The sequence below is a fragment of the Salmo salar genome, chromosome ssa15 (genome assembly GCF_905237065.1).
Source record: "Salmo salar chromosome ssa15, Ssal_v3.1, whole genome shotgun sequence".
NCBI classification, from domain to species: Eukaryota; Metazoa; Chordata; class Actinopteri; order Salmoniformes; family Salmonidae; genus Salmo; species Salmo salar.
This window is the reverse complement of record NC_059456.1, coordinates 3,099,445-3,117,907: the sequence shown is the minus strand read 5'-3', so window position 1 is coordinate 3,117,907 and position 18,463 is coordinate 3,099,445. Positions and strand designations below refer to the sequence as shown.

General features: G+C 42.2%; 2 protein-coding genes across 3 annotated transcripts in view; one reads left to right on the top strand and one right to left on the bottom strand.

Moving 5' to 3' along the window:
* Positions 1-114: 114 nt before the first annotated feature.
* naaladl1 (N-acetylated alpha-linked acidic dipeptidase like 1) lies at positions 115-15,607 on the bottom strand. 2 transcript variants are annotated; one of them, XM_045695359.1, is made up of 19 exons: positions 15,181-15,607; positions 14,687-14,859; positions 13,658-13,875; positions 11,292-11,411; positions 8,492-8,684; positions 7,974-8,067; positions 7,701-7,805; positions 7,520-7,605; positions 7,170-7,289; positions 4,311-4,396; positions 4,043-4,106; positions 3,383-3,450; positions 3,007-3,098; positions 2,728-2,821; positions 2,538-2,619; positions 2,133-2,306; positions 1,434-1,521; positions 1,248-1,340; positions 115-946 (listed from the first exon to the last, which is right to left on the bottom strand). In XM_045695359.1, the coding sequence occupies exons 1-19, from the start codon at positions 15,375-15,377 to the stop codon at positions 769-771; spliced, it is 2,325 nt and encodes a 774-aa protein (XP_045551315.1). In that variant the 5' UTR covers positions 15,378-15,607; the 3' UTR covers positions 115-768. The 2 variants fall into 2 exon arrangements, with proteins under 2 accessions (XP_045551315.1, XP_013998889.2); XM_014143414.2 differs by having other exon boundaries at positions 13,754-13,875.
* A 431-nt stretch (positions 15,608-16,038) lies between these two features.
* erap1b (endoplasmic reticulum aminopeptidase 1b) overlaps positions 16,039-18,463 on the top strand; it is a 24,226-nt gene continuing 21,801 nt past the window's right edge. The window contains exons 1-3 of the mRNA XM_045695358.1: positions 16,039-16,291; positions 16,793-17,186; positions 17,537-17,707. Of these exons, the coding sequence (XP_045551314.1) occupies positions 16,831-17,186; positions 17,537-17,707 (527 nt within the window). The 5' untranslated portion in view covers positions 16,039-16,291; positions 16,793-16,830. The remainder of the gene's footprint in view (positions 16,292-16,792; positions 17,187-17,536; positions 17,708-18,463) is intronic.

Here is an 18,463-nt window from a genome sequence, read left to right as displayed (position 1 = left end):
GAAGTGTTTACTTAGAAAATACTTGGTAGTCTATTTAAAATAACATAGACTATATAGCCTAGATTAAAAATAATAATAAGAAAAACGCACACACTATTAAGCCATATAGGCCTATGATTGTTATTTAATTGTTTATTAAATAGTAAATATATATGTAGACAGAGCTTTTTATAACGTTAGGCTATTATTTTGATAGTCATTAGTCTCCCTAAGCAGACGGGTTGCTAACCACAATCTGCTCAAACGTTGCTGACGCATACCAGATCTTATAACGTCTGGATAGACATTTGACATATCAGCGAACCACATCATAATGTTATAGCAATCTGGTGCTGACCCCAGAGATCCTATAACATTTCTAGAGGTGGAGTCTATTTACGAATGGCTGTCGAAGTATAATTCTGATTTTACTTATGCAGGAAAATAAAAGTAAGACATTTGACCAGAAATGGTGTAATATAATTATAAAGCTAGCTAGCTAACAAACATACAAGGAAGATAAAGTCTTCAAATTCATTATTTTAGACAATATCTTATCACAGCACTGCCAAACCATGGTTGACCAAATCCCTGACCAAAATGGCTGACCTTACGATGATAATAAGGGTATTATCCATTCTATCTAATTCCAATTCTAATGCCCAGCTGCACATAGGATGACATTCCATGAGATAGTCTCTCATCCACAGAAATACAATATAATTAAAACTTTATTATTATATATGTAAACTGTATATCATAACATATATCAGTATCTCAATGTTCTCTCTAAATGGCGTCTCCCAGTGTGTGAGCGGCTCCCTGTATGGCCTGGATCAGGATGGACAGCTGACGGTGTGCTTCTTTCCAGTCGCTGTCCAGTCCAGTCGACCTAGCTCTGGTATACGCATCAGCCAGTCCTGGGAAGGTAGCCTGTCCAGCCTTACTGGACGCCCAGATCACATGTCTGGAAGAGCGAGAGAGAGAGAGAGAGAGAGAGAGAGAGTAACGGGTAGAAAGAAGGTATGGTGAGTGATGTTAGATGGTCAGAGGAGGGAAGAGAGGGGGAGTGGCCTAAGCATTCAATGAAGCATTTAATGAAAGGTGTACAAAACATCAAATATTCTAGATGGTAAAAAGTGGATGCTCATCTAAGGGATAGAACATAACAAAGTTTCCAAACCTGAATCCATATCGATCATCAAATATGCTAGATGGTAAAAAGTGGAGGCTCATCTAGGGGATAGATCGTAACATAGTTTCCCAACCTGAATCCATATCGATCAGGGAACGCCCCAGGGTCCAGGAAAGCCCTATCCAGGAGCATCAGTTGGTCATTGATCCTACGCACCTTCAGGGGCCTTAATATGGACAAAGCACTGGTTTAGAACGGTTTAGAGAGAGAGAGAGAGTGTGTGTGTGTGTGTGTGTGTGTGTAAAGAGCTACCACTCACGTCTCATTGGCCAAGTCTGAATCTCTGATCAGCTGGTCCAGTCTGGCGGCTGCAGAGCGGAAATTCCTCACAGCATTCTGTAATGGCTCTGAAATAGGAGCAGGGACAGGATATTCTAGAACAGTGTTTCTCAACCATAGAATATTGCTGACTGGTCCCTGAGATTGTTTGTGTCTGTGTGTCTGTTTTCTCTAAACAACTTAAACCAGAGGTTCCCAAACTTTTTGGCTCCACGACCTCATCTTGATATATAAAAAGAAATTGTGACTCCACCATATAAAAAAAGTGATATAATCAACGGACAATATTTACTTTTTTAATTGTATTACAAATCAGTCTGACAGTACTTTTGACAGCATTTCAATCTGAAGGAAGTATGGTTTGAAGTGACTGATATGAACCTCATCATTATCACTGTTGTCGTTCAGTAATGGGGTCATAGTATTTTGTCGATTAAACCGTTCAAAAGATAAAGCCACATTATCAGAAACCGCTCTGTTACAGCAGCTAGTGGCTAACGGGGTTTACTGATGTGGGAAACGCTGTTAGCTGTTTAGACACAAACATAGCATCAGCTACTGTCTCCATCTATCCATCCACCCCTCTACCCTTCCATCACCTCTCTATCCCTCCATCCACCTTTTCACCCCTACCCCTTCGCTATCCCTGTGTGTGTGTGTTCTAGTGACTGTGACCCACCTATAGCGATCATGTGTGCTGCCAGTCCATCAGTGTACAGCTCCATGGCTTTATTGAGGTATCCCTCCAGAGTCTCTGCATAGTCACTGCAGTTGAACGGCAACAGAAGGCTATCAGCCAATCGCATCAGGACGTTCCCTGCCGTCCTGGCAACCGTCTGGTGACTGGTGAACCCTTAGGGGAAGAAGGGAAGAAGGGGAGAGAGGGGAAGGATGGAGGGAGGGATAGAGATATATACAGGGTAAGGATATTGACAGGAAAGGGACAGAGAGACCAAGGAGAAAGACAATAGAGAGACATACAGTATATATATAAAGAGAGAGATATTGAACTCATAAGGCCAACAGCAGTGGGTTTGTCTTTATGTTCCTCCTGTAGCCCCCTGGCCCATACCTCCCTGCTCACCTGGGTCGATGAACTTGGAGGCATAGTCAAAGGTGTCGTATGCCGTGTGGTACGCTGGGTAGATTCTGGCTCTGGTTTTGGTCTGCATGAAAACAGCATGGATCATGGGATGTGACTTAGAAGACTAACTGATCATCTGTTAAGTCAGTGAAACGACCCTCATCGTGTGTGTGTGTGTCTCATGTCTTACTCTGTCGTAGGTGTAGGAGATATCCATGGAGGTGATTCCTAGGAAGTGGATGAAGGCAGCGTAATCACTTCCTGCCCCAGTCAGAAAACCCACACTATAATAAATAAAAAAATAAAAACATTAACCAATCAAACGTCTGCTATGACTTCAGATTAAGTGAAGAGCGAATTAAAATCCCTAAAATCATTTCACTGACATCTTAACCCATTTCTTAAATAGTCCTCTAGGTCTCGTCACATGACCCTACTGTTTCATGTAAAGAGAAAGTAGGCTATTCACTTGGGGATGACTCCGTAGGCGGGGCTAGTACGGTTGAAGTAGCGAATCCAGTTGTCGTAGACGGATGTCGAGTCTGATCCAGGTGTCTTCACCTGTAGAAAAACAAACAAACACCATATAGTGATGGCTTCTTTTTGGACAAAAAAAAGAAGATAGATTGATAAATGGTCAGATGTTTTGGCACTACTGTAAGAGTCAGATATTTAATCCTCCATTGTTAGTTTGACAGACGATGAAAGGAGTATAAATACCCACACACTGTTGTACGCTCATACTTTTTTTTGCAACATTTTCTATGAAGTTTATGTGAGCATACAACAATGGGAGGTCTTTCTTTAACTCCAGACGGCATTGAGAAGATAATTAGAGGCCTCACCTGTTTGGAGGCCTTGAGGATAACACTCTGAGCAGAGGGGGACCCCGATGCCCTTAGAGTAGCGTTAGCTGGAGCAGGGGGATGACAAGGGATACTGGAGGTCAGTGTTTCAGACAGGGCTAGTTCAAACACAATGCTTCCACTACACACAGAGAATGTTTCCTGGACACATATTCTCCATTTAAAAGTGCTTTTTAAAAGTCCGGGACTTGGCTTGTGTCCAAGAAACCAGTACTTATTAACTGATAACTATGTGTACTGTGAACAGTTGCCCAGGGCCCGTATCCACAAAGCATCTCAGAGTAGGATCAGCTTTACCTTTTACATCATAATGAATAATGTTACAGATCTGAGATCAACACTCCTCCCCTGAGATGATTTTGTGGATACGGGCCTTGATTGTTGGAGTAAAAACACCATCAGTTTAACATGCTACCTCTGTCATCACTGGGGTGGCAGGTAGCCTAGTGGTTAGAGCGTTGGACTAGTAACCGGAAAGGTTGCAAGATCAAATCCCCGAGTTGACAAGGTAAAAAAATCTGTCGTTCTGCACCTGAACAAGGCAGTTAACCCACTGTTCCTCGGCTGTCGTTGTAAATAAGAATTTGTTCTTAACTGACTTGCCTAGTTAAATAAAGGTATAAAATAAATCACTCTTACCGAATACAGCTATGTCCACGTTGATATAGGCGACAGAACGTTCACTCAGCTTGCTATAGTACTCCTGGAGAGGAGAATGTTACGTTATCTTATCTCTATCAGAAACACCATAATGTGGATCTCTTCCCTCTAGGGAATCCTTTCCTTGACCCTATGTTGCTGCTTGCCTTTAGAGGTTGAAGGATGGGTTACTGTGAAACACCTTGTGACAACCGATGATGTTAACAGGGATTTTATAAATAACATTTGATTGATTTAGATTGTTCACCTCAGTGTACTCTGTGGATCCAATCAGACCGAACTCCTCGGCTCCCCAGCTCCCAAAAATGATGGACCTCCGTGGCCTCCATTTCCCTGACAGACAGGCGGTAATGTTGTTCACTGTTTACTGCTCCCAACAACAACGACTGGGTATCATTCTGTTGTCTTACAGTAGTTCCTCTTTTTTTTGTTCAGCTCCTTTATCTAACTGAGCCCAGTTAGATAAAACCACCTCACCTCCCTAACCCAGGTCTAACTCCCTAACCCAGGTCTAACTCCCTAACCCAGGTCTAACTCCCTAACCCAGGTCTAACTCCCTAACCCAGGTCTAACTCCCTAAGTCAGGTCTAACTCTGTCACTTTCTGACCAGTAAAGGGGTTATTTATTATTGTAGTTTGGGCAGGACGTGGCAGGGGGTGTTTGTTTTATGTGGTTCGGGGTTTGTTGGGCTATGTACTATGTAGGAGGGGTGTTTGTTTAGAGTGTTTCGGGGTTTGTTGGGCTATGTTCTTGTTAGTTTATTTCTATGTTAGTTCTAGTCTTTCTATGTCTATGTTTAGTTAATGGGGTTGACCTTCAATTGGAAGGTCAATTGCAATTTTTCCATCTACGTAACATTGCAAAAATCAGAAACTTTCTGTCCAAAAATGACGCAGAAAAATGTATCCATGCCTTTGTTACTTCTAGGTTGGACTACTGCAATGCTCTACTTTCCGGCTACCCGGATAAAGCACTAAATAAACTTCAGTTAGTGCTAAATACGGCTGCTAGAATCCTGACTAGAACCAAAAAAATGTGATCATATTACTCCAGTGCTAGCCTCCCTACACTGGCTTCCTGTTAAGGCAAGGGCTGATTTCAAGATTTTACTGCTAACCTACAAAGAATTACAGGGCTTACTCCTACCCATCTCTCTGATTTGGTCCTGCCGTACATACCTACACGTACGGTCACAAGACCCGGGCCTCCTAATTGTCCCTAGAATTTCTAAGCAAACAGCTGGAGGCAGGGCTTTCTCCTATAGAGCTCAATTTTTATGGAATAGTCTGCCTACCCATGTGAGAGACGCAGACTCAACCTTTACTGAAGACATATCTCTTCAGTAGGTCCTATGATTAAGTGTAGTCTGGCCCAGGGGTGTGAAGGTGAACGGAAAGGCTGGAGCAACAAGCCACCCTTGCTGTCTCTGCCTGGCCGGTTTCCCATTTTTTCATTTTACAGTTTAGTCATTTAGCAGACGCTCTTATCCAGAGCAACTTACAGTAGTGAATGCATACATTTCATACAATTTCATACATTTTTTTTTCTGTGCTGGCCCCCTGTGGGAATCGAACCCACAACCCTGGCGTTGCAAACACCATGCTCTACCAACTGAGCTACAGGGAAGCTCTTTCCACTGGGATTCTCTGCCTCTACCCCTATTACGGGGGCTGAGTCACTGGCTTACTGGTGTTCTTCCATGCCGTCCCTGGGAGGGGTGCGTCACTTGAATGGGTTGAGTCACAGACGTGGTCTTCCTGTCTGGGTTGGCGCCCCCCCCTTGGGCTGTGCCGTGGCAGAGATAATTGTGGGCTATACTCGGCCTTGTCGAGTTGGAGATATCCCTCCAGTGGTGTGGAGGCTGTGCTTTGGCAAAGTGGGTGGGGTTATATCCTACCTGTTTGGCCCTGTCCGGGGGTTTCATCGGATGGGGCCACAGTGTCTCCTGACCCCTCCTGTCTCAGCCTCCAGTATTTATGCTGCAGTAGTTTATGTGTCGGGGGGCTAGGGTCAGTCTGTCACATCTGGAGTATTTCTCTTGTCTTTTCCGGTGTCCTGTGTGAATTTAAATATGCTCTCTCTAATTCTCTCTTTCTCTTTCTTTCTTTCTTTCTTTCTTTCTTTCTTTCTCTCTCTCGGAGGACCTGAGCCCTAGGACCATGCCTCAGGACTACCTGGCTTGATGACTCCTTGCTGTCCCCAGTTCACCTGGCCGTGCTGCTGCTCCAGTTCCAACTGTTCTGCCCGCAGCTATGGAACCCTGACCTGTTCACCGGACGTGCTACCTGTCCCAGACCTGTTGTCCCAGACCTGCTGGAACCCTGACCTATTCACCGGACGTGCTACCTGTCCCAGACATGCTGTTTTCAACTCTCAAGAGACAGCAGGAGCGGTAGAGATACTCTCAAAGATTGGCTATGAAAAAGCCAACTGACACTTACTCTTGTGTTACTGACTTGTTGCATCCTCGACAACTACTATGATTATTATTATTTGACAATGCTGGTCATTTATGAACATTTGAACATCTAGGCCATGTGCTGTTATAATCTCCACCCGGCACAGCCAGAAGAGGACTGGCCACCCCTCATAGCCTGGTTCCTCTCTAGGTTTCTTCCTAGGTTTTGGCCTTTCTAGGGAGTTTTTCCTAGCCACCGTGCTTCTACACCTGCATTGCTTGCTGTTTGGGGTTTTAGGCTGGGTTTCTGTACAGCACTTTGAGATATCAGCTGATGTAAGAAGGGCTATATAAATACATTTGATTTGATTTGATTTGAAGCAGCTGCTCCTCGTTGCTTCTAATTGAAGGTCTTATTTAAGAGGGGTGTTTTTTCTATGGGATTTGTGGGTAGTTGTCTCCTGTTTTGTGTCTGTGCACCTGACAGGACTGTTTAGTGTCGTTTGTTGTTTTGTATACGTGTTTCTTTTGTTTTTCCGTCTTTTAATAAAAATAAAGAAGATGAGTATACACGTTCCCGCTGCACCTTGGTCCAATCCTTACGACGCCCGTTACAAACTCCCTAACCCAGGTCTAACTCCCTAACCCAGGTCTAACTCCCTAACCCAGGTCTAACTCCCTAACCCAGGTCTAACTGTGATGCTCACCCTGCTTGACCATCCGTCCCAGCACCCGGGTCACCTCCAGCATCACGGAGGTTCCACTGCTGGGGTCGATGGCCCCGTGGACCCAGCTGTCTCTGTGGTTACCGTAGATCACATACCTGTCTATGGGACAAAGACTTGAATTAGATTAGAGAAAACTTTAGTTTGACACTGGTCTGCTTTAAATGTGTGTGTATGATTCTTCACTGTCTGTGTTTTTGTATATTAACTGTTTTGCCTGTATGATGCACAATGCATATGTTGTCATAATGCTTGACTCAGTGCTTGACTCGAGGTAACTTCTTCACCATGGCCTAAGTGTGGTTTGGTAGCTAGAGCTGAATCCTTCTCACCTGGCTCAACACTGCCTCGAATCACCCCCATCACATTGGCAGAATTCTTCAGCTCCTCACGGTTATAGATGTCCAGTTTTACATCGCTGGAACAGAGACATTTACATACATTTTTTTTTTTTAGCAAACATACAGCTAAACTTGATATTGTCGTACTTTATAGAGATTTACCAAATCCCACCTGTTGTTGAAGTTAGATGTTGGTTTGAATCCTGGTCCCCCAAAATTATACGTGCAGTTGAATGCTCCCTGCCATTCGGATGGGGCGGGCTCTCCACCCAGCTCACTGCAGAGATGACCAATCAAATATGCCAAGCGGGATTCAGAACCAATCACATTGGGCGGACCCTTCTTGGACACCAAATACTCTGGTTGACCAATGGCTCATGGGGAGCAATCAGCTCTCCACAAAAGTTAATGACGTCACAATGGACCAATGGTAAACCCCACTCACCAGATCAAAGCGTAGGCATCCTCAAACCCGATTGGTTGAGTCGGGATTGGCGGGATCCCGGTGATATTCTTTTCTGGTATTCTGTATGTGTCGTCTACATATGGACATTTCAGAAGTGGGAACTGTGAAAACGCCTTGGAAAGTCTAAGTGACTAAGATGATCAATGTAGTTACGACGGCGATCACATACATGTGAATACGGTCAATGATGGCCAATTTTTGTAGCCTCTACAGCAGTCAAATTGTAACCTGTTTTAGTTCAATCTAGACAATTCTGCAACTATATAGTTAGGTGTTTATTACCTTTTGATTCCAACTGTCACTATAATGTCAAAGGTCAAAAGGTAATTTAACAGGAAGTTTAGCAGATAGAGTATCTCTTGAAATAGACTGAAATGTGTGGTAACTGATTAAAAATGGCTGTTACTTTTAGTCAAGATCATTTTGAGGGTCATAGGTCCTACCTTCTTATAACAAGTCAATTATTTACCATCACATCATAATGCATCATGGGTTACCTTTAGCGGCCAGGTAGGGTGTCAGCATGTCTCCATAGTGGGTGTTGAAGGAGCCCCTCTCCACCCCTGAGGGGGGCATGTACCAGGAATAGGGGTACGTCTCGTTGTTGTCGGACATCTTGCCATCGTTGATGTCCCACGGGTCGGTGTAGACCAGCACCCCGATCACACCGTACGGAGCTGCATTGATGGCCTGGAGAAGAGGCACGACATGACAGTCAAAGTGGTGATGTTAGTCATGGGTTGTATCTGAAATAGTACCCTATTCCCAATACAGTGCACTAGTTTTAGTGCACTACCACCTAGCAAACCAGGAACATTCCCAGAACATTAGCTAAGATTCCTATTATGTTCTAGTTAGAGTATTATCTAACCATAGGATGATAACAGCCCCAAAACATTCAGAGAATGTTTTTGATAAAAATCTAGTTATTTGTCAAAAATGTTTTAGATGAAATATCTTTGGAATTTTCTCCTAACTTTCACTAAAATGTTGTGCACAACATCTATAACAACCACTACTGAACATGTATGTATAAAACGTTTGCCTGATGTTGCAATAATGTTCCTATAACACAGTTAATCTGTTAATCAAAAGCTTCCCAGAATGCTTCATTAGGTTGTGGGAACAGTCTGGTGGGAACATTGTGGGGACATCACAAAATATATGTTCCCATAAAATAACTGTCCAGTTGTGCGGATGATTCTACAATGTTTATTTTGGGGTGCAAAAAACATTGACCTGATGTTCATTCCCAGAACACATTTTGTCTGTTTTTTTTATGGTTAATACAAACATTCCAAAATCATCACCACGACTGAACAGTTTTTGTGTTATAAGAACATTTGTCATGACCAAATACATTTTCTGGGAAACTTCACAGAACCAATTTTATTTTGGTGGCCAGGGTACCATTTTGGATGCATGCCTTGTTCCAATACTTTGAAAATTCTTCCTTCTTTTATGTACAGTACCTTCAGAAAGTATTCACATCCCTTGACTTTTTCCACATTTTGTTGTGTTACAAAGTGATATTAAAATTGATTAAATTGTATTTTTCTGTCAACGATCTAAACAAAATACTCTGTAATGTCAAAGTGGAAGAAAAATTCTAACATTCGTAAAAAAAATTAAAAAAAATAAAACACTAATATACAATATCTTGATTAAATAATTATTCAAACCCCTGAGTCAATACATGTTAGAATCACCTTTGGCAGCGATTACAGCCGTGAGTGTTTCTGGGTAAGTCTCTAAAAGTGTTCCACACCTGGATTGTATAATATTTGTACATTATTATTCTGTCAAGTTGGTTGTTGATCATTGCTAGACAGCCATTTTCAATTCTTGCCATAGGTTTTCAAGCGATTTAAGTCAAAACTGTAACTAGGCCACTTAGGAACATTCAATGTCATCTTGGTAAGCAACTCCAGTGTATATTTGGCCTTGTGTTTCGGGTTATTGTCCTGCTGAAAGGTGAATTTGTCTTCCAGTGTCTGTTGGAAAGCAGGCTTTTCCTCTAGGATTTTGCCTGTGCTTAGCTCTACTTGATTATTTTTACCCTAAAAATCGCTCTAGTCCTTGCCGATGACAAGCATACCCATAACATGATGCAGCCACCACCATGCTTGAAAATATGAAGAGTGGTACTCAATGATATGTTGGATTTGCCCCAAACATAATGATTTGTATTCAGAACAAAAAGTTAATTTCTTTGGCACATTTCTGGGAGTTTTACTTTAGGGCCTTGTTGCAAACAGGATGCATGTTTTGGAATATTTGTATTCTATCCAAGCTTTCTTCTTTTCACTCTGTCAATTCGGTTAGTATTGTGGAGTAACTACAATGTTGTTGATCCATCCTCAGTTTTCTCCTTTCACAGCCATTAAACTCTGTAATTGTTTTAAAGTCACTATTGGCCTCATGGTGAAATCCCTGAGCAGTTTCCTTCCTCTCCGGCAACTGAATTAGGAAGGATGCCTGTATCTTTGTTGTGACTGGGGGTATTGATACACCATCCAAAGTGTAGTTAATAACTTCACCATGCTCAAAGGAATATTCAATGTCTGCTTTTTACCAATAATGGCCCTTCTTTGCGAGGCATTGGAAAAACCTCCCTGGTCATTGTGGTTGAATCTGTGTTTGAAATTCACTGCTCGACTGAGGGACCATACAGATAATTATATGTTTGGGGTACAGAATAATGTTAAACACACTGAGTGAATCCATGTAACTTATTATGTGACTTATTAAGCAATTTTTACTCCTGAACTTTAGGCTTGCCATAACGAAGGGGTTGAATACTTATTGACTCAAGACATTTCAGCTTTTCATTTTTAATGAATTTGTAATATATATATATATATATTTCCATTTTGACATGATGGGGTATTGTGTGTAGGCCAGTGACAGAAAATCTCAATCTAATCCATTTTAAATTCAGGCTGTAACACAACAAAACGTGGAATAAGTCAAAGGGTGTGTATACTTACTGAAGGCATTGTATGTGAACCATTTCTTACAGGATTTTTGACATTTTTTTTAATGTTTCAAATTACAGTAGGCTACAAGTGATGTAAAATACCATAGTTACAATAGAAGTCTGAATATTTACCTTAGGAGTCTGAATATTTGCCCTATGAGTCTGAATATTTACCCTATGAGTCTGAATATTTACCCTATGAGTCTGAATATTTACCCTAGGAGTCTGAATATTTACATGGAATTCTGACCAACCAAATGTCATCCTAAAAACAAAAAATAATGTAATGGCATTTGCAGCCAATGAATTGGACTCACCTTCCCTGCTCTCCCCTCTCCTCCATATCTGGTGATAGCGATGGTCCCTGTCAGGTCCAGGGTCTGGTTGAGTAGGAAGTAGTCACTGGGCTTCCCTTGATTGGCGTAGACCAGTCTCCCCTGAACACACACACACACACACACACAATCATTGAACCACAATCTACCTCAATCTAAAACTAAGACTGATATCAAATGACTGTAGGAGATATCAAACTGATATCCGAGTGATCAGTAGATTGTAGTAGATATCAGTCTGGTATCACAGTAGACAATACCAGGAGATAGACACCACAAGCGTAACATATTAGTAGTAGGAGTAACATATTAGTAGTAGTAGTAACTTTTCATTGTGCATTATAGCCTGTTATTGCTTTATTATTTTCTATATCATCGTTACAGTTTTATCACTTTGGATTTCACAAGTACTGTATGTGGTGAATTTTCTAAACTCTGTGTACAAATACTCCAAACTGGTACGACTTGTAACGGTCTAACGTTCAAAACTTTTCATTGTGCATTAATTTTGTTTGTAGACGTTTTTCACCACACAACCATTGGTCCAAAATAGAAGTTACTGTGAAATATAATAACAACTAGTTATTTCAATAGCAAAAGACTTGAGATACATGTTTTCAAAATTGCCCTTTGAATGTACAGTGCAGTACTGTAGATTACAGTATATTACACTGTTTTCACATTGGGCAATATACTTGCACTACCTATTAAAATTGACTGAACATCACATTTTTGTTCAGATATAATTACAACATAGATGTACTGTAATCAAATTAAATAAATGAAATTAAATGAAGAAAAAAAACAATGTTTAGCAGGCACTAGTTTCCCATCAAGCCATACTTGAGTAAATAGCGCCAAAGCGATTGAAACAATTATGCACATAAACCCTAGATTGTCGACGCTATATAATGGCCGTTGAGACGCTTTGAAGCCACAGTTCGCCCATATTGGCCCTCCCCAGAAGGAGACGTCCTCCATTGGAATGAATGGAATTCTACAGTATTTCAATTGAATGTTTCAAGGACAAAATGACATGTATTTAAGTATTTTTGTTGTTGTAGTGGGGACAGTAACATTGGTACTCTAAACAAACAAACAAAACTTTGAGAAAAATGTAGCTCACATAATCTAATCTTAAAAGTATGCAGTAAGATGTCTGTCATAGAATAAAAGTGTCAAACACGAATGTAGATGTTAATAAATGAATTTCTATAGCTTTCAAAATATTATTTTTTTCAATGGAGGAGGTGTACCCAAGATGGCTGGGCGGTGACTTCAATACAGTGCCTCCTGTCAGTCATCCAGGCTTTATACACTTCATTGGATTGAAGGGAAAAAATGAAGCATTGTAGTGGTCCTGTACAGTGGCTCAGTTCATAAGAGTATGGCACTAGCAACACCAGAGTTGTGGGTTCTATTCCCACTGCGGTCACATACCAAAATGTGTGGATTGTCGTCCCTTTGGATCAAAACATCTGCTATGTAAATGGCATTTATTACAGTACACTATTGGAGTAGTGTGAACCCCTCAAACTCTGTTGTAGACAAACCAGTTTACATGTCAAATCTATAGGTTCACCAAACGTTTAACTGATCATCGGTTAAGAACTGTCGGATGATGTAATAGGAAAATATATTTTAACAAAAAATAAGAGAAGCATATCAAAAGTAATGTGAGCATTTCGAAAGGAAATTACTTTATATGAACATGTATTGCAATGTTAAACATTGATTAAGTTTGGTGAAAAAGGGACTGTATGATTTTGTGTTGTACTTAGTCAAATTGAAAATGTGCTTAGAGTTTTGAAACAACTGCCTTTTTGATCATCTATTTAGAAGAGTTTTGACTAATTTAACACAACGCAATAAAGACATTTGAATGTTATCTGATGAGACACATCATAAAACATATTCCCTTTTGACCTTGAGCGGATTATCTAAAATCTTACTAAGATTTTAACAGCAACCTCAAAGGTCATGCCTTGACGATGCAGTGGGTGGCACAGAGAGGTGACATTTATGACATGAACTAAATAAAACTGGTTAACCAATAACCTCGAGAACAAATAGAGGTCATGAAAGACACCTTTTCTTTCCATCTGTCCTGTCCGTCCGTCCACATATTGTCTATACACAGTCACGCTATCATTCTAAATAACTAGCCTACGGTGAGTTGTTTGACCCAGAACAGGTCATTTAACTGATAAACTGTGGAGAAGATAACATAAAGAACATGACCATCCTTGGATCTTGGATGTGGTTAAGAAATTGACATTTTGGGTGTCCTGCATAGGCCCAGGATCCTCCTGGTCTGCCTGTCTGTGTGTTGGTGGGTAAAGACCTACCTTTGGGTGTCCGGCGGGGGCGTAGGCTGCATAGGGCTGAACCACCCCAGGATCCTCCTGGTCTGCCTGTCTGTGTGTTGGTGGGTAAAGACCTACCTTTGGGTGTCCGGCGGGGGCATAGGCTGCATAGGGCTGAACCACCTCAGCATCCTCCTGGTCTGAACTATATGCCTTCTCCTTCTCTCTGGCAGTGTACAGGACAGCATCAGAGGGGCTCACTGCAACACACACGCACACACAGTAGTAGGAAAATGTTGATTTTGATGCAGAATCATATCCATAAAAATAATAACAACCAAAGACATTTCACAAGGAGTATAAACATAATAGACAGAGTAAAATGGACTACTTAAGCTCCCAATGCCACACAACACCAAGCTTGGTTTACCTCCTAATGCCACCCAACACCAAGCTTGGTTTACCTCCTAATGCCACACAACACCAAGCTTGGTTTACCTCCTAATGCCACACAACACCAAGCTTGGTTTACCTCCTACTGGCACACAACACCAAGCCTGGTTTACCTCCTAATGCCACACAACACCAAGCTTGGTTTACCTCCTAATGCCACACAACACCAAGCTTGGTTTACCTCCTAATGCCACACAACACCAAGCCTGGTTTACCTCCTAATGCCACACAACACCAAGCTTGGTTTACCTCCTAATGCCACACAACACCAAGCTTGGTTTACCTCCTAATGCCACACAACATCAAGCCTGGTTTACCTCCTAATGCCACACAACACCAAGCTTGGTTTACCTCCTAATGCCACACAACACCAAGCTTGGTTTACCTCCTAATGCCACACAACACCAAGCTTGGTTTACCTCCTAATGCCACACAACACCAAGGCTGGTTTACCTCCTAATGCCACACAACACCAAGCAGAAGAGCAACTACTAGTTGTACTAGTAAGTATAACATGTGACTTTTACATGGCCTGGCTGGGTCTTAAAGCAGTGCACTATATGATATGGGCCAGGGACCAGGGTTATAGTTAGGACGCACCCTAAGCCCATGACTCACCCACGGTGACCTTGTTGGGGGTGTTGGGGTCTGGGAAGGACAGGTAGACCTTGTACTCCTCCCTCCAGGCCTGGTCCAGACCTGTCTCTGGGTCCTGCCACCTTTTTAACATGTACTGAACCGTCTTCTCGTCCCCTGGCGAGGTCGCCATGTGGGGCACTTTAGTCAGCTCCCTGGAGAGACACATGGGGACGAGGGAACGATCATGAGAGAGATGCTCTCTGAGGACGTGTGTGTGTGTGTGTGTGTGTGTGTGTGTGTGTGTGTGTGTGTGTGTGTGTGTGTGTGTGTGTGTGTGTGTGTGTGTGTGTGTGTGTGTGTGTGTGCGTGCGTGTGTGTGTAATCTAGCCCATATTGTTCCTGACCTGCTTCAACAGATTAAAAAAGATGTGGAAGATTAGCGATTAAAAAAAGGAAATCTAAAGACACTGGTACAGTATCCAGCAGCGTGTGATCTGATTGAGCAATTGATTGATTGATATCCAGCATCTGACCTGAGGTTCTCCTGTATCGCAATGTTGTCCACCTCTGCGATAAACTTCTGGATGAGAGCCTCGTCTACATCCTGGGTCACGTCCACTACCCAGTCAGGGGTGGTGGAGCCCCTCTGGATGCCGAAGTGCCCCAACAGGATGCCTGCAGTCAGCACCAGAACTGCTCCGAGACTACCCAGCAGCACCTTCTTCAGCATGGTCCTCCTGGTCCTCTTCCTGGAGATCTACTCTGGAACAGTAGAACAATGTCTCTAACACTCTAGAACCAGGTCTCTAACACTCTGAACCAAGTCTCTGAGTAATGGTCGTTGACAAACACAAGTTTCACCTGAACACAGAAACACATATGAAGTCTATTTCAGAGTTCCAGAGGGTGAAAGACAATGGTGTGTGCAAGTAGGATGTCCAGCAGGATCTGTGGTTTACTGTCTGCATAATGAGCCCTTAAAAGCCCTCCCCAACTCCCACTGTAAAGTTTAATGACGTGATGGACTTTGAAACACACACACACACACTTGTTCACTGTTGCACATTGTCCAACCTCTGGAGAAGCTTCCCAAAATATGGATGAGTGGTTTGATTGTAAATCATGATTAATTTACCAGGCAGTTACCACAAACCAGTGTTGTGACTTCCTTTCTCTCCCTGTACTTTTCTTTCTCAGTTCAATGTCAATGTAGTCATTGCAAAGCATCCATTTCACTGGCATTATCATTTTGGATTCTGGAAATATTGTGCTCAGGTCAGGTGGTGCTGTTGGACTGGTAGGCTAATGCATGGCACTTGTAAAACACTGACTACACTTTTATTAATAAATATGGCTATCTGGTGCACCCTAGTGGCCAATAGTATGCACTACGGGTCAAAACCAAAACAGAGCTTGGTTTATTTGACTTCCTGTATTGAAATGAGCCGTTTGCAAATAATGGTTTGTTGTGGATCCAATCATTATCTCACCTATTTCAAGGCTTCTCTTAACATTGTCAGTGTTTTAAGTGGTGGGGCATTCATAGTATGAGTCGGGCTGTCATTCAGATTGTCCCAGAATGCAAATCTGTACAGGTCTTTTTTATTTTCACTTTCACAATCAAGTCGGACAGATAACCTGACAGTAAGTACTGTAATGTCTTAGTTGACTGTTCGCTGTTTAAATTGTTTAAATGTACGTTTCGCTGTAGCCTAGCTAGCCTAATGTTGTGGATGAATAGGCTAATGCAAGGTTTTGTTTAATGAATAGCACAGGTTTTGAATCTTGAGCTGAAATCGAAAGTAACAGTAACTTTTACATTTGCAATGTCATGTCCACGCGTTCCTGTTGAATGTGTTATATAGCTTTCAAATGTGCATTATTGGGCTATTCACTTCAATAGAAATGTTACAGATTGATTGATACATTATTTACTGTGCTACTAGTTGATACAATGAGTCATACTGTAACAATGCTCCACCTTCACCATGCTCCACCATTCGGTTTGGGGGGCCAGTACAAAAACAATGTATGAAATGTATGCATTCACTACTGTAAGTCGCTCTGGATAAGAGCGTCTGCTAAATGACTAAAATGTAAATGGTTTGCTACAATGTAACCTGACTTAATTTCTTCCATCTGTAGGAAACTGCTGACTTCCCGCGTTTTTCTCAGGCGTGAGGATGAGGACGTTAACTGTCACCATCCTGGTGCTCCTGCATGTATCCTTTGCCCCGTCTTTGGCGGCACAGCTTCCAGGAGACCATGATACCAACGACAAGTCTTCCTCACTTCTACCTCCCATCGCCACTAATGGCCAACCTTTCCCCTGGATCCATATGAGACTTCCTGAAACTGTCTCTCCAATCCACTATGACCTCCTCGTCCACCCTAACCTGACCAGCCTAGACTTCACCGGAGAGGTGCAGATTCAACTCCAGGTCTTCGAGGACACCTCTACCATCATCCTCCACAGCAAGGACCTCCAGATAGCTAAAGCTGAGCTCTTGGCACCGGAAGGTCCAGGGTCACTGCCAGTGTATGATCGGGTCCCTTCTTTTTCTACAAGTGTTGTCATCAGGGTTGGAGTCAATTACATTTAAATTCCAGAAATTCTCTTCAATGCCTTTCAAGGAGGACATTTTGGAATTGAAATTGGAATATGGTTGACTTTCTGAATTGACTGGAATTCAAATGGACTTGAACCCAACCCTGGTTGTCATGTGTATTTCTATTGATACTGATGTCTTTAACTGTGTAGATGGTAAATGGATTAATTGTTGATGTGGATGTGATTGTTGGTGCTTCTATGTAGCTACAACACCAATATAAAAATCCTAGTAACATTTGTTGCATGGCAATCAAGTTTTCTTATTCTGATTCTTCAAGGCCTCTGCAGGTGTTGGAGTACCCAGCCTTCCACCAGCTAGCTCTGATGTCTGATGTGCTGCTGGTTAGAGGTGGGATGTACAAGGTTCGTCTGGAGTTCTCTGCCAACCTGTCTGACAGTTTCCACGGTTTCTACAAGAGCTCCTATCGCACAACTAAGGGAGAGGTCAGGTAAGAATACGAACCATCAGGATTTATTTTTTTATGTCACCTTTATTTAACCAGGTAGGTTAGTTGAGAACAAGTTCTCATTTACAACTGCGACCTGGCCAAGATAAAGCAGTGTGACACAGACAACAACACAGAGTTACACATGGAGTAAATGATAAACAAGCCAATAACACAATAAACAAGTCAATGATACAGTAGAAAAAAAAGAAAGTCTATATACAGTGTGTTCAAAAGGCATGAGGAGGTAGGCAATAAATAGGCCATAGGAGCGAATAATTACAATTTAGCAGATCACTGGAGTGATAAATGAGCAGATGATGATGTGCAAGTAGAGATACTGGTGTGCAAAAGAGCAGAAAAGTAAATAAAATAAAAACAGTATGGGGATGAGGTAAGTAGTTGGGTGGGCTATTTACAGATGGACTATGTACAGCTGCAGCGATCGGTTAGCAGCTCAGGTAGCTGATGTTTAAAGTTGGTGAGGGAAATAAAAGTCTCCAACTTCAGCGATTTTTGCAATTCGTTCCAGTCACTGGCAGCAGAGAACTGGAAGGAAAGGCGGCCAAATTAGGTGTTGGCTTTGGGGATGATCAGTGAGATATACCTGCTGGAGCGCGTGCTACGGGTGGGTGTTGTTATCGTGACCAGTGAACTGAGATAAGGAGGAGCTTTACCTAGCAAAGACTTATAGATGACCTGGAGCCAGTGGGTTTGGCGACGAATATGTAGCGAGGGCCAGCCGACTAGTGCATACAG

Excerpts from the sequence above, each read along its gene's own strand:
- naaladl1 (XM_045695359.1), bottom strand. The coding sequence starts at position 15,377 with ATGCTGAAGAAGGTGCTGCTGGGTAGTCTCGGAGCAGTTCTGGTGCTG. Across the intron at positions 2,620-2,727 it reads TCTCCTACACCTACGACAGA|ACCAAAACCAGAGCCAGAAT; the intron begins GTAAGACATGAG and ends GTTTTCATGCAG. Across the intron at positions 1,341-1,433 it reads TCAGACTTGGCCAATGAGAC|GCCCCTGAAGGTGCGTAGGA; the intron begins GTGAGTGGTAGC and ends GTCCATATTAAG.